General features: G+C 54.3%; 1 protein-coding gene across 3 annotated transcripts in view; it reads right to left on the reverse strand.

Moving 5' to 3' along the window:
* The window catches only part of NOC2L (NOC2 like nucleolar associated transcriptional repressor), a 30,092-nt gene that overhangs the window by 2,766 nt on the left and 2,811 nt on the right, over positions 1-24,515 (reverse strand). For all 3 annotated transcript variants that reach the window (XM_058854978.1, XM_058854977.1, XM_058854976.1), the window contains exons 6-16: positions 24,095-24,185; positions 23,577-23,655; positions 21,929-22,039; positions 20,848-20,961; positions 19,661-19,849; positions 17,498-17,637; positions 14,734-14,845; positions 11,031-11,144; positions 10,744-10,845; positions 6,222-6,365; positions 3,044-3,157 (exon numbers count right to left, since the gene is read on the reverse strand). In XM_058854978.1, coding sequence (XP_058710961.1) covers positions 3,044-3,157; positions 6,222-6,365; positions 10,744-10,845; positions 11,031-11,144; positions 14,734-14,845; positions 17,498-17,637; positions 19,661-19,849; positions 20,848-20,961; positions 21,929-22,039; positions 23,577-23,655; positions 24,095-24,185 — 1,310 coding nt within the window. The remainder of the gene's footprint in view (positions 1-3,043; positions 3,158-6,221; positions 6,366-10,743; positions 10,846-11,030; positions 11,145-14,733; positions 14,846-17,497; positions 17,638-19,660; positions 19,850-20,847; positions 20,962-21,928; positions 22,040-23,576; positions 23,656-24,094; positions 24,186-24,515) is intronic.

Consider the following 24,515-nt stretch of genomic DNA (forward strand, 5'->3'; position numbering starts at 1 on the left):
GCCCTGATGGAGATCAATGGGCCAAGAGCCCCTGGAGCAGGCAGCCAATATCAATGCCATTAAGTCCTCTCAATTGACACCACCTCAGTGCTCTTTACACCTCTCCGGAGGGGGATTAGGGGGAGGATTTACTTGCAAGGGCTCAGGCCAGCAGGGCAAAGATAATCAGAATGCAAATGAAATCCCAAGTGCTCTCTGAGCATCAGCTGCCCCTGCCCTGCCTGGCTGCTCACCCCTCCTGGGAAGCGCTCAGGCATTAGCACACATTAGGGCTTGCTTGGGAACGCTCATTTCTCTCCCTGCCACCCCTCAGAGCAGCCCAAAACGCCCTCCTGTCTGAGCACAGCCACCCTCCCCTCGGGAACCCCAGCCAGGAGGAGGCTGTGTGGAAAAGCAGAGATGGAGAGGCAGGATGGGGCTGAGGGGCAGGGACATGGAGCGTTTGCTCTCCCAGCCAATTCCAGCAATTTCTCCTGGCCTGTTCCAGGTTATGGTCCCAGCTGGGCCATTCTGATCCTGGAGCTGAGCACTTCCCAGCAATCACCTGCAGCACCGGGATGGGCAGGCAGGAGCTGGGCAGGGAAGGGCAGAGGGGAGCAAATCACCCACCACCATTTGCAGGGGCCTCATTTGAAATCCTCACCTTCCCTCCTGCTCTGCCAGGGAGAGGTTCCCCAGCCCTGCTGGGAAGGGGTGTGAAGGGAGCAGCACAGCTGCCTTTAAAAGCAGCCCAGAGATGCCAGGGAAGAGATTTGGGAAGCAGAATGCAGCAGGGCAGTGATCAGAGACTCTGCCAAGCTGCTGCCCTCAGCTGAGCCCACGGCTGGCACCGATCCCAGGATGCTCACAGGAGCCCAGACTGGTTTGGGGAGGAAAGGACCCTAAATCTCCTCCAGTTCCATGGGCAGGGACCCTTCCATTGCTCAGAGCCTCATCCAGCCTGGCCTTGGACACTTCCAGGGATGGGGCAGCCACAGCCTGGGGGTGATCAGAGGGTTGAAAGCATTTTCTGTAATTCCCATCATTTCTGGGGGACAAGGCAGGCTCCTTGTCTGGGCTGGGATTCTGCATTCCCACAGTGCCCAGGAACAATCCCCATTTCCAAGGGCAGCTCTGGGTGACACCAGCACAACCTGGGCACATCCAACAGGACCTGGTGCTGGATGAACTGGTGCCACCTCCACCCTTATGAAACCCCACAGGAGCCTCAGGATGGGCACTCAAAATAAACCCTGTGGAGTGATCCCAAAGGACTGAGATTTGCACTGACACAGCCCCCAGTCCTTGTGTTCATCACACACAAGCACTAATTAGCTAATTTGGGGGCCAGCCTTTTAATCCCCAGCTAGAGGGTTCCTATCTGCTGAGTCTCACCAAGCTGCTTAGTCCCCATCCCATTAAAAACCACTGGGAAAAGCAAATGGAATGGGCAGAAAGGGTCAGAGCTGTTGTGTAAGGCAGCTCCCAGCCAGGCTGGGTTTCTTTTTTTCCCCTGTTATTACCTTTTTTCCCCCCAATGGCTGCTAATGGGACATGGATTTTCCCAGCCCTAATGGGCCTCATGGTGTTCCCTCTCCTGCTGGGGCTCACAAAGCTGCATCATTAAGCCACCAGTCCCCACCGAGCCACACAACAGCTCCATTCACCAGCAGAGCTGCTAGGCAGCCTCTTGGAGAGCAAACCCCAAATCTGCCTCTCTGAACTGACTGACAGCAAACCCCAAATCTGCCTCTCTGAACTGACAGACAGCAAACCCCAAATCTGCCTCTCTGAACTGACTGACAGCAAACCCCAAATCTGCCTCTCACCACAGCAAACCCCAAATCTGCCTCTCACCACAGCAAACCCCAAATCTGCCTCTCACCAGAGCAAACCCCAAATCTGCCTCTCTGAACTGACTGACAGCAAACCCCAAATCTGCCTCTCACCAGAGCAACCCCCAAATCTGCCTCTCTGAACTGACTGACAGCAAACCCCAAATCTGCCTCTCTGAACTGACAGACAGCAAACCCCAAATCTGCCTCTCACCAGAGCAACCCCCAAATCTGCCTCTCTGAACTGACAGCAAACCCCAAATCTGCCTCTCACCAGAGCAAACCCCAAATTCTGCCTCTCTGAACTGACAGCAAACCCCAAATCTGCCTCTCTCAACTGACTGACAGCAAACCCCAAATCTGCCTCTCACCAGAGCAACCCCCAAATCTGCCTCTCTGAACTGACTGACAGCAAACCCCAAATCTGCCTCTCTGAACTGACAGACAGCAAACCCCAAATCTGCCTCTCACCAGAGCAACCCCCAAATCTGCCTCTCTGAACTGACAGCAAACCCCAAATCTGCCTCTCACCAGAGCAAACCCCAAATTCTGCCTCTCTGAACTGACAGCAAACCCCAAATCTGCCTCTCTCAACTGACTGACAGCAAACCCCAAATCTGCCTCTCACCAGAGCAAACCCCAAATCTGCCTCTCACCACAGCAAACCCCAAATCTGCCTCTCTGAACTGACAGCAAACCCCAAATCTGCCTCTCTGAACTGACAGCAAACCCCAAATCTGCCTCTCACCACAGCAAACCCCAAATCTGCCTCTCTGTGCAGAGAGCTGCTCCAGCAGCAGGGCAATGTCTCATCGGAGCAGCAGGGCCAGTCTGGGGCAGGAACTTGTTCCCACTCTGTGCTGTCCCTGTCCCCATCCCCTGGCTGTCCCCATCCCCTGGCTGTCCCCATCCCCTGGCTGTCCCTGTGCCCACCCCCTGCACTTCCCAGGTGCTTTTTGCCCTCTCTGTGCTTTCTGTCCCCGCAGGGCTGCCCTGGGATGCTCCAGCCCCTCATCCCAGCCTGCTCCTGAGCTCTGTGATGTCCCAGGAGCCAGCCCTCCTCCAGGCCACTCTCTCTGCACTAGCACTGAGCATTCCCTGGGCCAGGAGATGTGGGAAATGACAGCCTGGGCATTCATGGCCAGACAGAAAGTCCCAGCACCATCCTGGGTGTCACCAGGACGTGGCTTTGGTCTCCCCATGGCTCACATTCAGGGTTTGGTACTCACTCTTTCCTTGCCACTGATTTCCAGCTGGATCTCCTTCTCTCTCAGCTTCTTCCACTGGGTGTAATATTTGGTCAGGGGCGTTCCCTCCTCCTTCACCTGCTTCTCCCACTGTTCCTGTGGAGAAAGGGTACAAATTTAAAAGGTTTTCCAGGCAGTTTTCCAAAAAACACAGGGAGTCAAGGGCACAAGGTGAAGACCCTTTCCCAAACCACATTTTCCCAGCTCCTGGGCAGAAATTGGCAACCACAACTCAGAGACAAGCAGGACTGAATGAATTCAGCCTCAGTTATTTAAGCAGCTGCTGAGTCAGGAATGGTGGGACTGAGAACTCTCCTCAGGCCAAGCAAAGTCTGGGCAGCCAAAAGCTGAAGTGGAAAACTGGAAAATGCAATCCTGTGATGCCAAAGGCACCGAGAGGCAGCACAAAGCCCCCACAAAGGAGAATCTCTGGGGGTTTAGAGGATGCTTCAGCTTATGGCAGATCCCCAAATTATCTCTGCATGGTGGCCTGAAATGGGAGTTGCCAGATTCCAATTTCTGCCTGCTGGAAGAGGTCTGAGTCCCAGAGCTGCTGGGAACTCACAAGAGGCTCAGTGCCCTCTGGGACCCACTGTTACTGTCCTGGCCCTGAACACTCCCCTCTGCTCCAGCTGCAGGGAGGAGACAGCACAGAGGGCAAGGCAGATGATGCTGTAATGGAAAAGAATGCCTTCAAATGAAACCCACAGGCAGGAACAAGACAGGGACAGAGCAGAGGATCTATCCCAGAAAATCTGCCTCCTGCTCCTTCAATGGACACCTCTCATCACCTGCTCAGCCCTTGCTGCCAATTCAGCCAGAGCTCCCACGAGCATTTCCAAGCCCTGAGTATCACCCAGAGCTGTGTGAGTGCCTTCCCACTGTCCTACAGCCAAGTTTTATTTTTGAACCAAACATTCCCCTGCAGGGTCCTGGACTGGGCAGAGCAGAGTGTGAGCAAGTGCAGAGCCCATTTCTGCTGCCCAGGCAGGGCACTCAGGAGCCGATAAATGGTAGGAAGCAAATGAGATGGTTAAAAACCCTTCTACCCTTCAATCATTTGGCATCCAAGTGCTGAAAAGGGGTGGTGGGATGTAAGATTAAAACTAATTCCTCACCTGACAACATCCCTTTAGCTACAGACTCCCTCCCAGAACGGTACCTGTGCCCTGGATCACCACAGAGCCCAGGAAGCTTTGCAAGACCCCACAACACAGCAGCAGATCTCAACTCAGGTGCTCCAGGGGAGCTGAGCCCCAAAAGGGCAGAGCTCCCCTGATTCCAGCTGCTCAGCCAGACACCCAGGCAGCAAGAAGTTAAAATAATCCTCAGGTTCCTACCCCAGGGCCTGCAGCCAGAGCTGCTGGGAAGAGCAGACAGTGGCAGGCTTGAAGAAAACCCTTTTATTCAGCTCCAGAGCCTCCCCAGCTCCTCTGCCTCAGGGAGAGCCCGGGAGGTTGGGCTCTCTGCCCCTGCAGTGGGTGGGTGGTCACAGCAGTGCCCACAAAGATCCCAGCCCAGCAATCCCCCCAGAGCACCAAAGTGCCTCGCTGCAGACAGGGAGCAAGCAGCAGTTCCAGCCCCAGAGGCTGCTGAGGCACTGCCAAGCCAGTGCCACCAAGCCCTGCTCCCAGAATAGCTCTGCTGTGCCCTGGCAGAGGTGCCAGGGTTTCACCAGCTCCCTCTCTGCTCCCTGCCCTCGCTCTGGAGACAAACTCTGCGCTGCTGCTCTGGCCTCAGCTCGCTGCTAACGGGTGGAGCATCCAGGGATGCACAAATCCAGCCTTTCCAAAACCCCTGTGGCCACAGAGACTGCTCTGAGCCATCAATTACCTTGCAGACACATTTCCAGCAGGCAGGGAAGTGCTGGATCCCTCTCAGAGAGAGGGCTCACACACGGCTCACCCGCTCCCAGGCTTGCAGAATCCCCAAAATCCCTTCAGGCACAAACTGGCACTACAGGAATGGGATGATGAAAGCCACTTCCCAGCAAAGGCCAGGCCCTCCCATACACGTGTGTGCATCCCAAACAACAGGAGGATGCAGTGTAGGGGCTGCTTTCCAGCAGGCTTCAGCCCCACCTCACACAGCCCCCTTCCAGCAGCTCCTCCTCTCCCTGCCTGTGCTCCCAGGCAGTCCAGGGGAGCCCCAGGCTGTGTTCATGTCCCCAGGCTGTCCCTGTGTCCCCAGAGGAGCCCCAGGCTGTGTCCCCAGAGGAGCCCCAGGCTGTGTTCATGTCCCCAGGCTGTGGCTGTGTCCCCAGAGGAGCCCCAGGCTGTGTCCCCAGAGGAGCCCCAGGCTGTGACTGTGTCCCCAGGCTGTGGCTGTGTCCCCAGAGGAGCCCCAGGCTGTGCCTGTGACCCCAGAGGAGCCCCAGGCTGTGGCTGTGTCCCCAGAGGAGCCCCAGGCTGTGTCCCCAGAGGAGCCCCAGGCTGTGTCCCCAGGCTGTGGCTGTGTCCCCAGAGGAGCCCCAGGCTGTGGCTGTGTCCCCAGGCTGTGCCTGTGACCCCAGAGGAGCCCCAGGCTGTGCCTGTGACCCCAGAGGAGCCCCAGGCTGTGGCTGTGTCCCCAGAGGAGCCCCAGGCTGTGGCTGTGTCCCCAGGCTGTGGCTGTGTCCCCAGAGGAGCCCCTGGCTGTGTCCCCAGAGGAGCCCCAGGCTGTGGCTGTGTCCCCAGGGGAGCCCCAGGCTGTGGCTGTGTCCCCAGGCTCTGGCTGTGTCCCCAGAGGAGCCCCTGGCTGTGTCCCCATGCTGTGGCTGTGTCCCCAGGCTGTGGCTGTGTCCCCAGGCTGTGGCTGTGTCCCCAGAGGAGCCCCAGGCTGTGTCCCCAGGCTGTGGCTGTGTCCCCAGGCTGTGGCTGTGTCCCCAGGCTGTGGCTGTGTCCCCAGAGGAGCCCCAGGCTGTGTCCCCAGGCTGTGGCTGTGTCCCCAGGCTGTGGCTGTGTCCCCAGGCTCTGGCTGTGTCCCCAGAGGAGCCCCTGGCTGTGTCCCCATGCTGTGGCTGTGTCCCCATGCTGTGGCTGTGTCCCCATGCTGTGGCTGTGTCCCCAGGCTGTGGCTGTGTCCCCAGGCTGTGGCTGTGTCCCCAGGCTCTGGCTGTGTCCCCAGGCTCTGGCTGTGTCCCCAGGCTGTGGCTGTGTCCCCAGAGGAGCCCCATGCTCACCACAGCCGCGGTGCTGGCCACGCCGAAGGCCGCTCGTTGCCGCCTGCTGCAGATGTGGGCTGAGTTCTCCTGCACCTTCTCCAGCAGCTGCCGGATGGGCTTGCAGTAGTTGGCAACCTTGCACTCCTTCAGGAAGGATTTCAGCTGGGAGGAGGAAAAGGAGAGGAAGAATGAAAGCGCTGTGATGGTTCCTATAAACATCCCATCGGTGCAGAAACATCTCCCACCCTCAGAGACTGAGAGCACCTTGAACTCATCCCATACTCCCGTGGGATTTATCAGCCACAGTCAGGCCTGGGGTGCTGCTCCCTGGCCTGGGAGGATGCAAAGAGCTGCAGTTTGCCCCAAAGCAGCTCTTGAAGATGGGTCAGTGGAGGAAAGGCTCTGTGCTCCTGCAGCCAGTGCAGCTACAACTGCTGTGCCTTGGCTCAGCCACACCAAAAGGAGCACTGGACCTGCTGCAAGAGCAGGAATAACAGTGGGCACATGAGGATGCTCCAAGGCCAGAACCACAGGAGCCCTGGAGTGAGGGAAGGTGTCTGGGGGTTGGCTGTGGAACATTGACTGAGACTGGGATGGGAATATCCCATACAGGGCTTGTGGGTGGGAAGGATGGCTGGGACTGAAGGCAGGGTTTGAGAAGAGACTTGAAACTGGTGTGGAGGTGTCTGTGAACTGGGAATGATGGGCTTTGCTTCAGTGGGAAAACGTGGTGCTGCTCCAGGGTCGGGATGAAGCCAGCAGGGTGAGGTTTGCTCCAGGTCTGACCCCACCAACTCAACCTCAGCTGGCACCCCTGACATTCCCAGGGCTCAAACCCAACCCCAGCTGGCACCCCCGACCTTCCCAGGGCTCAAACCCAACCCCAGCTGGCACCCCCGACCTTCCCAGGGCTCAAACCCAACCCCAGCTGGCACTCTGACATTCCCAGGGCTCAAACCCAACCCCAGCTGGCACTCTGACCTTCCCAGGGCTCAAACCCAACCCCAGCTGGCACTCTGACCTTCCCAGGGCTCAAACCCTACCTCAGCTGGCACTCTGACCTTCCCAGGGCTCAAACCCTACCCCAGCTGGCACTCTGACCTTCCCAGGGCTGAAATCCACACCAGAAATGACAAAATGACACTCTGCAGCAGCACCACCCTGCTGTGGCACTCACAAACCAAGAACTGAGGCAAATTCTTGGTGACAGAGAGAAAGGTGGGGGTGTCCAGGCTTGAATTCCAGTGACTCCCCTGCCTAACAGTTCTCCCCAGCTCCAGGAGTGCTGTCTGAATCCTGCAGGCCAAGCTCTCTGCTGGAGCCATAAATAAACACACAAACACTGCACAGACATTTGATTTAGAGGAAGAGACCCAATAAGGCAGGAGAAAATGGTTAACCACGATGGAACTTTGCTCTCAGTGGGACCAGGAGATGCTATCAGGAGGGAGATAAAGGGTTTCCAGGCAGCAAATCCATTACTGCCTCCTCCACCCATGGCTCCCAAGGTTCTGCCTCGGAAGACAGAGCTGGGGGAAGGACAGAGATGTTTCCCTCCTGTAAATGCCACCTGGGAAGGTGTTGCTGTTCATCAGGAGGTGGCAGTGGCAGCCAGCCCCTCCCTGCAGGACACTGCTCTCTGAGGGGTGTTTGCTGCAGGATGTCCCTGCTCAGGAGCAGCAGGGCCTTCCCTTGTCCCTCTCCCTGCAGCACACCCCAGCTGCCATCACAGCACCAGCTCAGAAAAATGGCAATTCACACCCTGACCTTCCCTGCTTCCCCCAAAGCACAAAGAAACCGTCAGCACAACAATTCTGCTGCTGCTGAAGCCTGTCCTGCCCTCACCCCCCCTTCCTAAAATATTTATTTTTTATAGGTGCTGCATATTTATCTCCACTGAGAGATGCATTTGTCATTCGATTTATCTCACTTGATCCCCCAGCTGCAGCCCCAGATCCATTCCATCCGCTGCCACATACATTATCATTTTTCTTCCCTTGCAGAAGTGTCACCAGAAATCCTGCAAAATCCTGGGCTCTGTCAGTGCAGTTTGGAGCTGTGTTCCCTCACACAGCCCCTGCTCCCCTCACATCCCACCCCTATCTGCCACAGATATTAACAAAACCTAATGAGATCTCAGCCCTGTGTGGAGAGGCAGGGACACAGCCAGGGAGGTAAAAGAGGATAAAGGACAGAGAGGGGGTGAAAAAAGAGTCTGTGTGTGCTTTTCCCTACTCTGCCAAATGGAACAATTGGATCTTTGCAGAATAAAAGCCATCAGAACACCAGTGTGTGTGTGTGTGTGTGGATATGGCATTAAGGCTTCCCATCCCAGCCCTGTCATTACTGGGGTTGATTCTGTCCCACTGCCAGCCTGCAACACCAAAGCTTTCTCCCAGCAGAGACCACAGAGCAAAACCCCAGCTCCTCTTACTGGAAGTGAGGCAGGGAAGCCAAACCCTGCCCAGTGCCCCACTCAACAGGGAACATTTCACTGGGGACAGAGGGAGCAGCAGCAGGAGTGCAAGGCAGCACCTCCTGCCCTTCTGGCTCGCTGCAAGCCAAGCCTGGCTGCTGCCAGCTCCTGCCTCAGCGCCAGCTCTTCCCCTCCAAGCTCCCACTGCTGCTCCGTGCTGCCTGCCAGGGATCTGGAGAGGGAAGGGGCTCTTCCCTCGCAGCCCCTGCAGGCAGTGACCAGCACGGGGTCAGCCCTGGGGCAGCAGCAGCAGCTTTGAAGTGGCTCCCATCCCCGCTGGCTCTCCTTTCATCTGCCGGGTGCTTCCTGCCTTCCAGGCAGAGAACTTGGGAAGCTGCGGCTGGAAAGCTCAGCCCAGCTTCCCCCGGAGCCGCTGACCAGAGCGGCAGGAGGAGGAGGAGGAGGAGGAGGGACACAGCCCCTGCCAGCTGGAACAGCCCTGCCACGGCGCTGCGAGAGGCGTGAGCTCACCAGGGAGGGAGGCTCGGGACAGATGGATCTCCACAGTCGGCTGGAAGCGCTCCAGGAGAAAAGCCTCTCCCCACACGCCTTCCCGAAGGCGCGGAGATTTTGGGAAGCCAAGGCCAGCCCGGCAGACGCCACGAGGCTGCGGGCAGCGGCAGCCAGGCAGGAATCCGAGAGCATCAATCCTCTGCAGAATTCCAGGCTGTGTTTGGAAGGCACGGGGCCGTCAGCAGCTCCTCATTCCAGCCAAACATCGGCTCTGCCAGCTGCTGGCTGAGAGCACGGGCTGGGTGTGCTGCCGGGGGAGCGGGGACAGGCACACACACACAGGGCTGGCAGCTGCCACCAGCCAAGGCAGCCCCTGTGCCAGCCTGGGGGACACGGCCAAGAGCCCCGAGCCTGGCAGATGCCAGCCCCTGGCAGGGACACAGAGCTCTGCTTCCCAAACTGCCTGGGGGACACAGCCCCTGCTCCCCCAGCAGCCAGGGGCACCCCAAACTGCCTGGGGAGCACCCCAAACTGCCTGGGGAACACCCCAAACTGCCTGGGGGACACAGCTCCTGCTCCCCCAGCAGCCAGGGGCATCCCAAACTGCCTGGGGGGCACCCCAAACTGCCTGGGGGGCACAGCTCCTGCTCCCACAGCAGCCAGGAGCACCCCAAACTGCCTGGGGGGCACAGCTCCTGCTCCCCCAGCCGCCAGGGGCACCCCAAACTGCCTGGGGAACACCCCAAACTGCCTGGGGGACACAGCTCCTGCTCCCCCAGCCGCCAGGGGCACCCCAAACTGCCTGGGGAACACCCCAAACTGTCTGTGGGGCACAGCCCCCGTTGCCCCAGCAGCCAGGGGCATCCCAAACTGCCTGGGGGGCACAGCCCCTGCTCCCCCAGCAGCCAGGGGCATTCCAAGGTGTGCAGGGGCTCGTGGCACACACCAGGACAAGCAGAGGTTCGTGTCCCCATGGGGGATGTGACAGCAGCCACTCCTGAGTTAAAACCAGCGGGCTGGGAATGAGGGAACACATTCCAACACTTTCCCAGTGAGCAGTGCTGCCTGCAGCTCCAGGGAGGAAGCCTGAGAAGGGAGGGAAGACTGGGGAGGAAAGATTGGAAGGCAAGATTGGGGAAAGGAAGATTGGGGAAGGGAAGCCTGGGAGGGAAGATTGAGATGGAAGACTGGGAGGGAAGATTGCCATCTTGTGGAGAGCACCTCGGGGAGGCTGAGGACAAGGAAAAAAAAGCTGGGCTCAGAGCACAGGTTCTGCTCCAAGACCCCCCAGCAACTGGGACAGCTCTGAATCCCCAAGAACTCCCCTGAGTTCATCATCCCAACCCCATCCTAGAGCAGTTCTGCAGCTTCTGCTCCACTTTGTTTCCCAACAGATGGCAAACTCCAGAGCCACTTTCCCCTGCCTCCAGCCTAATTAGATGTGATGCCTCTGCTCCTCTCCAACAACTCCCCAAAACACAAATAAAAATTAAAATGAAGCAAAGGTAAATGGCTCTCTGCTCATTTTGAGGACCATCCTGAGTTCACTTAAATGACTTTATCCTGCAGTGTGCACATTCATGGCACCACCAGAAGTGTCTGCCCCCTTACCTGGATGACAGTGGGGAGAACCAGCTCTGGGAAGCCAATGCTGTGGGCTTGGCCATGGAGATATTCCAGCATCAGGTCATAGAGCTGGTCAATGAGTCCATCCTGAGCAGGAGAAACACAAATCAAGAGACTGGGTATGACCCAAACCCTACAGATTTCCTACAGCACCTAAACCCTGGGGATTTCCCAGCCTGGGAAAGGTGTCTCCAGCCTCTGGGGACGGGGACACAGAGCACATTCCCTGTCACAGGGAACCAGGCACTGCTGGAGGCCGAGCTCCCACTTACCCTGAAGGCCTTTTCCTGCAGGTTGGCATTGGAGAGCTTCAGGATCACGGCAAAGTTGATGGGCTTGGAACTCATCCGTCCTGGCTTCTTGTTGAAATCCACTTGTTGGAAAACCTGGAAGAGAAAAAAGAAAAGAGTGTAAAGGTGATCACAGCACGAAGCAACCACCAAACAACTCAGCCAAGAGCATGCAGGTGGTGACAGAGCCAAGAACACAATCCAGAAACCCCAATTCCTCATCACTGCCCCACAGCTTTCTTAAATATCCCAGCCAGGGACAGGGACCAAGCACACCTGAAGCTGTGGAGACATGGCTGTGACAGGTGCTGTGGTGTGAAGTGGAGACCAACACAAGCAAGAGCACAAGAAACTGAGGTTTGTTCCTCAGTCCCACCTTTCTCATGGTCAGAGGCTGTACCTTGAAGGTTGAGTGGACTTTGGAGCTGTCCCTGAAGGTGAGAAGAGTTCCAAAGCAAGACTAAGTAATGCTTACACCAAATTCACTATTGCCACTGAAATAACTGCTCAAACCACTGGGTATGAGGCAGATTCCCAGAGATCCCCACCAGAAGATCCCATGTGGCAATCAAGAGGCTTCAATCTCATTTAAACAACAACGAAAAAGCCATCAATTGATGACATCTGCACATCTGATGGCACCCAGAGAGGGGTGAGAAGCACGTCCTGCTCACCCACACTCTGGAGCAGCCCCAGCTCCTCTCTCCCTGTGCCCAAACATTTTGAGGTTGCCCTCCTGAGCAGGAAATCATTTCTCTTCCCTGTGTGCAGCAGCAGCACATCCATCAGCAGCCCAGCACGGTGGGGATGCAGCACAGGGGAGGCTGAGTGGAGCAGGAGGGAGAGGCTGCTCAGGTCACAGCAGTGCCCCCAGGCCACAGAAGCAGGAGACTGTTATTGATTCCTTACATTTTATTTGTCAATCCAGGTTATTTGGAATGGAGGGACGAGTGTGGGGGCTCGTGCAAACAAAGAGCCCTTGCCTGGGCAATCGATGCCATAAACCTCGTTATGCACAGTTATTTCTTGGGCCCAAACAGAGCTATTGATCCCCCAGGTCAGACACATTAAAGGCATGGGGGCTCCCTGGGATCCTCCCATGCCTCCAGGCAGGCAGGGAAGTGCAGCCAGAGGCTCTGGAACTCGCCCAGGAGGTGGCAGGGAGCTGGGAAGGGGAGGAAGTGTGGTTCCCATCCTGAGGGCTGACAGCCAGGCTGAGGCACAGCATGACTGATGTCTAGGAATCCTTGGGGCAGGCTGGGAAGGGGATAATGAGGGACCAGAGTGCCACAAAACGTCACAAGCCAGCCATGTGGCTGAAGGGATAACCACTGGCAGACAGAGGGAAGGACAGGGCAGCACAGGCAGGAAGGAGAGGGATTTTTGGCACTCCCAGTTTCCACGAGGGGAGCGGGAAGGGAGCTGGGATACACAGTTCCCACTCCAGAGTGCAAACCAGCTCTGCACCACAGCACTCCCACTGCATCAGCCCATCCAGCTCTCACTTCCCATGGCATTTGGGGAATTCCTGTGCCTCTGGGAATGCACAGGCACTCCCTCTGTGTCCCCTGAACGAGCAGATCTCCAGGGAGGGAGCCTGTCAGGGGACTGGGCTTCCTCCACAAGTGGGAACCCCTGAGGGTGGTCAAGGTGCTGAGTGAGAACCTCTGAGGGTGATCAGTGAGATCAGTGGAGGGTGATCAGTGAGATCAATGGAGGGTGATCAGTGGAGGGTGATCAGGGTGATCAGTGGAGGGCGATCAGGGTGATCAGTGAGATCAGTGGAGGGTGATCAGTGAGATCAATGCAGGGTGATCAGTGAGATCAATGGAAGGTGATCAGGGTGATCAATGGAGGGTGATCAGTGAGATCAATGGAGGGTGATCAGTGAGATCAATGGAGGGTGATCAGTGGGATCAATGGAGGGTGATCAGGGTGATCAATGGAGGGTGATCAGGGTGATCAATGGAGGGTGATCAGTGGGATCAATGGAGGGTGATCAGTGAGATCAATGGAGGGTGATCAGGGTGATCAATGGAGGGTGATCAGTGGGATCAATGGAGGGTGATCAGGGTGATCAATGGAGGGTGATCAGTGAGACCAGTGGAGGGTGATCAGTGGGATCAGTGAGATCAATGGAGGGTGATCAGGGTGATCAATGGAGGGTGATCAGTGAGATCAGTGGGGTCAATGCAGGGTGATCAGTGAGATCAATGGAGGGTGATCAGGGTGATCAATGGAGGGTGATCAGTGAGATCAGTGGAGGGTGATCAGTGGGATCAATGGAGGGTGATCAGGGTGATCAATGGAGGGTGATCAGGGTGATCAGTGGAGGGTGATCAGTGGGATCAATGGAGGATGATCAGGGTGATCAATGGAGGGTGATCAGTGAGATCAGTGGAGGGTGATCAGTGGGATCAATGGAGGGTGATCAGTGGGGTCAATGCAGGGTGATCAGTGAGATCAGTGGAAGGTGATCAGGGTGATCAGTGGAGGGTGATCAGTGAGATCAATGGAGGGTGATCAATGAGATCAATGGAGGGTGATCAGGGTGATCAATGGAGGGTGATCAGGGTGATCAATGGAGGGTGATCAGGGTGATCAATGGAGGGTGATCAGTGAGATCAGTGGAGGGTGATCAGTGGGATCAATGGAAGGTGATCAGGGTGATCAATGGAGGGTGATCAGTGGGATCAATGGAGGGTGATCAGTGAGACCAGTGGAGGGTGATCAGTGGGATCAATGGAGGGTGATCAGGGTGATCAATGGAGGGTGATCAGGGTGATCAGTGGAGGGTGATCAGGGAGATCAATGGAGAGTGATCAGGGTGATCAATGGGAACACCTGAGGGAGATCAGGGTGCAGAGTGACAACACCTGGCTGGGCCCTGACAGCCAGATGAGGGACAAGGTGTCAGGGCCAGAATGGAAAGAGGGAAGAAGGCTCTGTGTTTTCTCTCTTACAGCACTAAAAAGCAAAAGGGCCACGACCACAGAGGGAAGATGCCTCCATCCCAAAATCTGGCTGGCAGGGTTTCAGACACAAGAGGAGCAAGAGGAAGGAAGCAGGGCAATGGCAAAGCCACCCAGGCCGGGGAGCAGGAGGTTTATAAACATTCCACAGGCTAAGGATGTGGTTTGCAAGGGACCTTTACAACAACCCCAAACCACAGAAGCCTTTGCTTCAAGAGAACTTGATTAGGAGTGAGCCTGGCTGGGTCAGGCCCTCATTCCAGCCTTATTGCTCCTCCTCAGTGGCCAGCCTTATGCCAAGCTCAAGTTCTCACAGATATCTTCCTAAATATTTTTTTTTTAATCCTTGAAGTGTTTTGTTTTTCTTCCATTTCTCATTGTGTGGAGTCAGAAACAACTCTGCCTTCACCAAGAGATGACCGCAGGAGCAGGATCGAGCTCGGGTAACTCCTGCAGCCAGCTGAAGCTGGAATTTCCCTGGCATCTCCTTTGTCTACTCCAGCTGCTCCAGTTCAACCCCCTGGCAATGCCTTTCTGCCCCCAGCTGCTCTCAGGTACAACTCACAGACAACAAAAGCTGAATCCTATTTTCTCAGCAAGTCTGGTGCTGTTTTCCAGGGATTTTAGGGAGCAAAATGGGAACCCCTGGGAGCTGCTGGTGGGTGCAGTGAGTGTTTTTAGCAGGGAGAAGGGGCCAGCAGGGAGCAACCCACCTCCAGGATGAAGGGCAGCACGGGGATGAAGGTCCTGGTGCTCTGGGACAGCAGGGTGAGGGCACGGATGCAGTGCATGCGCAGGGGGTAGAACCGAGACGTTGGCACCAGCCTGGGCAGGAAAACGAAATAAAAATAAATGATAACAAATTGATAGAGGAACTGCACCTGCAGCCTCCACTGACACAGGAAAGCATTTCCTATCCTGCTGAAGAAATCTGCACAGCAAAATGGGCTGCTGAAGCCACCCCATAACCAGAAATAAAATTCCCAGAGGAGGAGGAGGAAGAGCCTTGGCTGAGTTTCACTCATATTTCAAATAATGAAGGTAATTAAGACAAAAGTTGAGCCTGTCAAAATTACTGAGCAGAATCACCTCCCCCAGGAGCAGGCAGAGAATGGAGAGCAACCCCTAAAACTCATTTCTGTCCCATTCTAAAGCTCCTCACTCAGTGACCTGCACTTGAAGTCACAGAAGCCTCCAGCATTAAAAATGTTATGTTTTTAAACCACAGCTCACAGATGACAGACCCAAGCTGATAAATGAACCCCTCCCTCCCCAAAGGACTTGCTGAGCAATCCAGGAGAGCCCACAAAATCAAAGCGTTTGACCAGGCACCATAAATCAGCTGCATCCCCCTTCCAAATAGTGAAATAATTATCACTGGACCCATTACAGAAATAAATCTACTTTGCACGCCTGCTCTGGCACCTCTGGAGATGACGAAAGCCATTCTCAGGAATTAATTGATCAAGGAATAAAGCTGCTAAGTGTATGGATTTACTGTAAACCAAACCCATTCATTTCAGAGTGCGTGGCTGTGCCACAGCCTGCTCCACATCCTGGGGCTGGATGCACAGGGAATAACAAACACCGCTGGGACCAGCTCTGCTCAGGGAGCTCCAACTCCCAGTCCCTCCAAAGTGACTCCTTTCCCCTTCCTATCACTTGGAATGGCTCCTGCCCTTCTCCCAGGCTGCTGGGAACAGCCTCAAGGCTCGTTTGATTTGGCACAGCCCATCCTGTCACAGCCCTGGTGGCCAGAGGGGACACAGCAATTCATCATCAGCCTCTGCTCCAGCTCACCCAGGCTGGCCCTGCTTCTTTCCCTGCACCTGCTGAGAGGCTGGAATGCACAGGATCCAAAAATCCTCATTTAACCACACACACCAGGGAACAGCTGCATTTTCACAGCTCAGGCTGGGAGCAGGGCACAAACCCGAGCAGGCAAGGCCAAGAAAAGTTTATGGAAAAAGGGATACCAGAACAGGAGCTTCTGCTGCTGAAAACACCCATCAGTGAGGAGAGGGGCCAGCACAGGGGTTAAAAGCAGCCCAGGGAGGATGGAGCAGGTCCCAGGGACACAGGGACACTGTCCTTGTGCTGGAGCCAGGCGCCACCTCCCGGCACAGGGGACAGCAGGGAATGGGATTCTCCTCCCATCCATCCCTCGGGATAAATCCCACAGCACACCGGGAGCAGGAGAAAGGGATTGCAGAGGTCACCCCTGTGACCCCAGAGTGTCCTGTCCCACCGAGCCACAGCACCCCCACACCTGCCAATCTGCTTCCTCAACATCCCAGCCACCAGCCTGGCTTGGGAAGGAATCCAGGTGGGATCTGTTTCTGTTTTCCCAGTGCTGGAATCACAGAATCATGGAATGGTTTGGCTTGGAAGAGACTTAAAGCTCATCCAGTGCCATGGGCAAGGCCACCTTCCACTATCCCAGGGGTGCTCCAGGTCCTGTCCAACCTGGCCTCGGACACTTCCAGGGATGGGACAGCCACAGCTTCTCTGGAAAATCTATTCCAGGGCCTCACCACCCTTAGGAGGAGGATTTTTTCCTGATATCTCATCTGAAGCCACCCTCTCAGTTTAAAGTCATTCCCTGTGTGTCCTGTCCCTCCATCCTTCAGAAATCCTCTCTCCATCTCTCTTGTAGCTCCTTTAGGTCCTGGAAGGCCACAGTGAGGTCACCCCAAACCCATCTGTGGGGGTTCCCAAATCTCCAAAGCCTCACCAGGCAGTACCTGCAGCTTGTGCCAAGCTGCTGAAGAACCTGCTGAGCCTCCCCCCACTCCCCTCTCCTCGGCCCCAGATCCCTGATTTATCTGCTGGACAGGTAGGAAGCTGCCTGGATCCATCCCAGGAGCAGTGGGGAAGGCAGGAGGGATGTTTGCATCCTCTTATCTGATCGTTTAAATCTGCTTATCTTCATCACTGCTGGGGAGTTGCTCCAGCCCTGGGTTTTAAAGCTGAGAATCTGGTTAACAGAGCTAACAGGATTTGGGAGATCACCAGAGATCCCAAAATTCCCTCAAAGCTCGTTGTTAACAGCCACCTCACAGCACAAACATTTCATTCACACAAACTCTGACGGGAGGAGGGAATTCTCAGCAGACATCCTGAAAATAACAACTGTGTCCCACTTCTTCAAATCCAAACAAACAGGCACCAAAAATGCAGCTTCTAAATGTATTTACAGAGCTGCAGATGAGGATTTTCTGAAGCAAGGCAGATCATTTTCCTTGCAGTTACAAGGATAATCTGCTCAGGTTATTCAGACTGAGACTTTTCTTACACAAAGAGGAAAGAAGAACCCACACCACAACTCTGTCACCACCTAAACAGCTGCTCACACACATCTTGGGCTGGAAAAATTTCAATTAAAAGCAGCTTTGATGGCCATTCATGGTTAAATCCAAATCACATAACTGTAAAATAACACAAAGCAGAGCAAAAAGAATTAAGAATTCTACTCACTTGATACAGCCAATAATGACTTGTGTCAAGGGGTAGATCAGGGGCTCCAGGACCTCACTGGGGTGGATGGTGCTGAGAACTCGACACCAGAAGTACAGGCAGTGGATGTACTGCCAGTTATAGACCGACTGGAAGTTCTCCTGCAGGAAAGGGGGGAAAAAAATAAAGGCAGAAATTTGAAAATGTGGCCTTTGATAGGTGCTTACCCTGCTTCCTGCCCAGACTTGTTTTATCCAGGACACTGCAATTCCCAGGGAGGAATAACAACACTGGAGCTGCCATTCCCAGGGCAGCAAGTTCACTGGGTACCAGTCAGTGCCTGAAGGAAATCAAGTGAATAAAACCAGTCTGCTGGTGCCCAGGGGTGGCTGTTATGAGAAGGACAAGCTCCAGCCTCACAGCAGGCACTGGGATGTGCAGGCACAGGGAATCCTGAGCTGATCACTGGAGCAAATGATCAGCCCAGCACTTTTGGGAAAGACATCACCCAGGACAGCTTCATTTTTTGTAGCTGCAGGGTAAAAGTGGCAGGCAGCAGAGCAGAGCTCTGGCTACCAGCACTGCACCAGGCCAGCAGTGACACAGTGACAGCAGTGACAGAGCCAGCCTGGCTCAGCAGCATGGCCAAGAGTGGCCCAAGGCTTGCACCAGGACATTGTTTTCAAGACTCTGGGCAGGTGCTGCAGCAGCTCTTAGTGCCAGATTGAATAAAAGCCCAGCTGGAGCAAGAGTCCCTGAAGGAAACCCTTCCCTAAAAGTTCTGTAGCTCCACAGGTATTGCCCAAAACCACAGCAGGCTGCACTCACACAGCAGGTGCCTCAGCCCCCACTTGTGGATTTTTCCAGACTTCCAAGGCCCAGCTCATCTCTTCTGCATGGAAAAGCAGGATGCATGAGTCCTGAGAAGGGACAGAATCCTTTAATTGCAGCCACTGGGCCAAACCTTGCAGCAGGGACTTAAGCCAAGGCACAGCTGGACATGGCAGAGCTCTGCCAGCTCTCCCCAGGTCACTGAGATGTACCAGAAAGCTTTTCTCAGCTCCTCCTGCACAGGAACAGACGAGCAATCTGCTCTGGTAATCACCTTCCACCACCATCCCCTGCTCCATTTAAACAGGCTTAGTGCTTGCATTTGGACATTTTGGTGGTGCCATTCCCATGTGAAGTCCCTCCCCAGCTGTGAAATCAAGTGGATTTACTCCCTGTCTGGGCCACAACTGAGGGTGTAAGGAGCCAGTGCAATCCAATTAGGGGATCTGCAGCCCAGACTCCATTTATCTCTGCTTATTTATCCCCATGTCTGACCAGCCAGGAGATTTAGCTGGGCACCAACCCTGCCCTGTTTGGGGGCAGCTGAACAATTAATCTGGGGGGTCTGTTTTGCTAAACAGGACTAAATCCAGGATTAGCAAGCTGACTCAGATTTCCCAGGTCAGACTGGAGGTGGCTGAAACCAGGGCTGCTCCCCAAAGCTGCTTTGCTCAGTTAAGTCCTTTAAACAGCACGGACTTTGCTGGGGAGGTGCAACACCCCAGGGTGGCTCCTAAGCTGCTTTACCTGCAGGTTTTGAAACAGAGGCTGCAAACAGCAGCCTCAGAGTGGGAAAAGGGCGTCCAAGGTGGAAAGTGTAGCACAAACTCTTGCAAGTGGGAGAGAAAAGCAACTCCCACCCTGCAGGAGGGTTTGGGTTCAAAGAGACCTTAAAGATCACCCATGGGCAAGGACAGCTTCCTCCACCCCAGGCTGCTCTGAGCTCCATCCAACCCAGCCTTGGACACTTCCAGGGATGAGGCAGCCACAGCTGCTCTGGGAAATCCATTCCAGGGACTCCCCACCCTCCCAGAAGGAAGAATTTTCCCCTGGTATCCAATCTAACCCTCCTGTCAGTGTGAATCCATCCCCCTCCATCCTGCCACTGCAGGCCCTTGGAAATAGCTGGACAGAGCCTTTCTCTGAGGCTCCTTTCAGGTCACCCCAAAGCTTCCATTTCTTCTCCTTCCTGGCTGAGATTTTAGCACAGACAACTCCCAGGTGCTCCCTGGAGCCCCAACAACGGCTCCCACACCACCAAAGCCTCAAGTGGTCACTGCAATTCCTCCTCTCCACACATTTCCTCCTAGGAAGGGGGAGAAAATTCCTTCCCCACCAAGGAGGGGTGCCCACCTTCTTCCTGAGGGTCATGGCGCTGCGCAGGTGGATGGCCAGCTGGCGGATGTAGATGAAGGTGTGCTGGTAGGAGGTGTGTGTGTCCAGGGCCAGCAGCTCCGTCAGCGTGCGCTGCATGAAGTTGATCATGGGCAGCACGTTGGGAGAGGTGAACCTGGAGTTCTTCACAAAGGCAATGTACATTTGCTGTGAGGGGAAGAGGATGAGAAACCACCATGAGAAACAGAGCAAAAAGCATTCTCAGACCCCTCTGCCCCTCCCAGGTGTGTCCAAACTGCTGCTGTGCCCTTGAGTTAGAGATTGATGAGACACACTTCTTTAAGCAGCGAAAGAAGGTGTCTTTATTAATTATAGCCCGAATTTATAGGGTTTTCTAAAACCATTGTGCCTAATTCTAATTGGTTGGTAACTAGTTGTTACCTTGACTGGGTATCTCACTAGAGGTGGTTATGTGCTTGGAAGCATCTCTTTTTAGATATTGTTCACATTTTTAATGATTCAGGATAGTTTTTATAGGTGCTGTTAACAGTTACAGTCTTAGAATTCTTTCTCATAAGAATAAGCAGATTTTCACTGTTACAGGATTTTGCTCTTATGGGAACTTATCAGGCTAGCTTGCTGGAGTAGTAAGGCCTCAGCTATGTCTTACAAGGCCTTTCTTTTGTAAGGTTTTACTTATAAAACCAGGGCTGAAGTGTTGCTTTAATCACAGAAAGGAATAACCCAGCCTGCTTCTTCTCCAGGGGAGACAGGAGTGTGTTCAGCTTGGACATGTCCCCACCACTGCTCAGCAGCAGGAGGGTCTGAGGCATACGTGGGGATGGCTGGGCACAGCTCTCCTGCTCAGGTGCCACTGAGGCAGGAAAATTCACTTGGGAACTCAGCTGAAAGGTCAGAGCAGCTCAGGAGGATGTCAGCATTCAGGAAAGCTCTCAGAAATCTGGGAGATGAATATTCATCAGGCACCAGAGACCTCCCCTGCTCAGTCTCTGTGCCCCCAGCAGGAAAGGCAGCAGTGGGAAGCAGGAATCACCCCGACCTGACAGAATTTCTGCCATTTGGTTTTCTGGAGGCTGCCAGCATCACCTCCAGCAGCAGGTGCCCATGTGCAGCTCAAGGCTCTGAGGTATTTGCACATAACATGAGGAAGAAAAGATGCAGATCTCAATAAAAGCCTGGCTTACCTTGAGCAGGGGGCTGAGGTAAACCTCCTTCTTGTACCTGCAGATCTTGTTCAGCACCAGGAAGGCCAGGACTCTGACTGTCTCCTCCCCTGTGCTCCACAGAGTGATGGTTTGCTGGGGTCAAACACAGAGACACGTGAGTGAAGGCACAAGGAGCCCCTTGCTCCACAGACAGGCCTGAACCTCGCTCTTTCCCAGCAAGAAGGCAGCCAGGAGGCAGGTGACACAGAGGTGACACAATGTGCTGTCAGTCAGTCACTGGCAGCCCTTCTGTCCTCACACTCTCACTGGGACACCACACAACAGCCAAGGCCGGTGTTTCCATGATCAATAAAGGAACCTGTCCAAAACCAGCACCTCTAAAACAGACACAACTTTCATTTCTGTGGTTAAATACTCATTTAACTCTCCTGAGTGACTCCACCTCCCCCAGGTTCACCTGGCCCTGGCAGGAAGCACCTGGTGCCCCCAATACCAGTCAGCTCCCCTGCAGCGATGCAGAGCAGAGAGGGCTCACTGCAGGGCTGCAAAAGCCTTCCCAGAAAAGCCTGCAGCAGCCCTTCAGCTGTGAGGTATGCCAGCCTCCCAGCCCTGCGTGATTCCAGTCATCTCCAGCATCAAAGGCTTCCCTGCCTCCTCCCAGAGCTGCCTTGCAGCTTGCACTCAGCTGCCACCCTGCTGCCCTGGGTGTCTCCCCCGCAGCTCCTGTGTTGTTGTTCACGCTCAGCAGTTGTGACTGAGCTGCCACAGAAATATTCCACCCCCAGCTCCCCGAGTGGAGAGGCAGCACAGACATTCCCAGGGCCTGGCAGCAATTCCTCCATCTGGGAGCAGGAAGCAGCTTCCCAAAACACCTCCCTGGGGAGCAGCAGCTACAAACAGAGCCACCCACACACTCACCTCAGCCTGGCATCACCTCGTGGCACCTGGAGAGAGGCAGGAATGCTCTCCAGGAAGAACAGAAAAACACTACAATGGACTGAACTGACTGGAGATCCGGCCCAAATACCACAAAAGGCTCAGCTGAAGGGGGGAAAAAGCCTCTCAGATGTCAATGGCACATCCCAGCATGTCCCCTTACCTTGAGGAGGGCCCGGCACTGCTTTGGGAAGGACAGGTAATATGGAACTGTGGAATTCACGTGCTGCAGGACTGCTGCACCCACTGAGGCCTCGGTCAGGCACGACAGCAGCTGTGGAGGAGAAGAAAACATCCCCAGTTTGCAAGCAGGGCTCATCAGCCCTCCCCTTCTCAGCTGCATTTTGCTGCTTCCAAACACTCAGGAAGGAGCTCACAGAAAGCCCAACAGCTGGATCAGGGCAGGAGCAGACACAGGGCAGCTTAAAGAGCTGCCCTACAGGTCCCTCAGCCTGAAAATGGGAGCTCAGGCTGCTGCAGCTGCATGGCTCATGGCCCCTGAGCTCATCACACAGCACCTCCCTTGTAGACACTGCAAAATCCCATTTTATCTGCAGTGCAGAACACCAAAATGTCACCTCACTGCCAATGGCCAAATTCACCCTCAGTCTGCACAAGGAAACATCACCTGAGCTGGCTGATAGCACACTGGACTTCCCCAGGATTTCTGTGTGGGAAGCTGGAATACTTTGGGTATTTGGGTTAACTCTCTCTCAAGGAAAGGTTTTGACAAGCAAATCTTGGTGCTTGCAGCTTGTTCAGCTTGGCTCACTGCAGACAAACCCAGTTTCCAATCTGAGGACAAGGTGAGCTCCAGGTGTCCCTGAGAGAGGCTCTGCCTGGTGCAGCCCCAGCTGCTGGAACCAGCACAGACATTTTGTCCACATTCAGTCCGCCTCCTCCTTGCTCTGCAAAGACTCTGGACTGAGCAGACTTTGCCAAGTCCCTCACACACCAAAAGGAGAAGATTTTGTTCAGAAATTGTGCCAGAAAATCCACTGTGCTGAAGGCTGGGACTGAGGGCTCTCAGGAGTCAGCCCAGGCACTGCATTCCCAGCTTTTCCTTGTCTGCAATCCTCTGCTGCTGGAGAGAGGCACCACAGCTTGAGGGAAAATGAAAAAAAAACAGCTCTCCTGATCAAATTGCTCTTTCTGCTAAGTCATTGTGCCAGCTCCCAGCTGAGGGACAGCAGCTCCTGGGTCGTCTTTCCTGCTATCCCTTCCCTCAGCTGCTGAAGAATCAGTGTTTTAGTGTTGGTTTGATTTTAATATTCCAGTTTGGGGATGCTGATGAAGCAGCCTCAAAAAAAAATAAAATTAAGTGGGGGCAGGAGTTTCCTTCAGAAATAATCCACTAATTGTCTCTGAAACACCAGAAATGTTGGATGGATAGGATGGAACATTATCATACTCAGAAGATGCCACGTGTGAGATCAGCAACAGAACATCTCAGTATTTACCTCAAGTGGAGAGATCACAGCACCAAAAAATGAATTAATGATGCAGAGTGCAGGAACACAGACTGCAAACTACTTTAAAGCCTATTAAATATTAATCTTCCAGACAAATTAAAACACAGAGAGCTGCCAGAATGTTAATTCAACCCTTTTTTACTGCCTTATCTATTCTGACCCAAGCATCCTCTGAACCTCCAAATTGTTAATTGGACCAAACAATTCCAAAACAACACAGGGAAACAATGAACACAAATTTCAGAGGGGCAAATCCCATCTGCCTCACTCCAAAATATCCTAAAGAGCCCAGCATGGCACAGACTGACCCCACAAACAGAAAATGATGCTATTTCTTACTTTTATGGTACAGCCAAGATAAACTTTGATGTCCAGTCGTAGCTTTCCCCAGAGGGGGCTGGTGGAAGGGAGAACCATTCTGGAAAGGAGCAAGAGGTGGGTTTAGCTTTAAAAAAAAAACCAACCAAATAAATCAGATTTCAGCAGCAAAACGAGATCAATTCCTTGCACCAACAACTGCCTGCAAAGCATGGAGTGAACTGGGGTCACACTCTGGTGACACTGCAGGGACACAGAAAGGTTGGTCCCTTCCTCTGAAAACCGATTTCCAGTGCCTGAACTGTCCCCTGAGTGCAAGCACAGCCAATTCCAGACCCTCCTGAAGCCACACGTCCTCTGCAAATGCCTGCAGTTTGATAGTGCAGGGGACACAACTGGGGGGAAGAAAAGAAGACCCCTGAGAGCATCATCAGGCACTCAGTGATTGGGAAGAGCTGGCACCTCCTTCCCAGGTTCAAAGGCAGCTCTGAAAATCCCCAGAGCTTTCCTGAAGTCTCAACCCCCCCCCCCAGACTTACTTGAGTTTGTTCTTGGGGGCTTTGGGGAGCAGCAGCTTGTGCAGGTAGAGGAAGAGGTCCCGGATACAGAAGGACACCAGGGCATTGAACACTGGGTAAAACAAGCCAGGAAAGCATTTGTAAGTGATTGTCCATGTATTCCTGGTTTTCCTAATGGGAAAAGGGGTCCCTGAGGAACTGAAGCCAGTAATTTCCATGGCAGAACTCCAGCATTTCCTTCTAGAAACCCCCAGTTTGCCTTCTATTCAAATTTTTTTATCAAAGATTAGAAGGCACAGGGGGCACCTCTCCAAGAAAACAGCACCAAGAACCCACCCTTGAAAGGAAAGATCCCAGAGCAGCACAGCAAGATTAAGCTCCTTAATGAAGTGAAAGGGTGAATTAACTCCTCCCAGTGCCCATCTCCCCTCTCTCCCACAGC

Source organism: Poecile atricapillus, chromosome 22 (genome assembly GCF_030490865.1).
Source record: "Poecile atricapillus isolate bPoeAtr1 chromosome 22, bPoeAtr1.hap1, whole genome shotgun sequence".
Classification (NCBI taxonomy): domain Eukaryota; kingdom Metazoa; phylum Chordata; class Aves; order Passeriformes; family Paridae; genus Poecile; species Poecile atricapillus.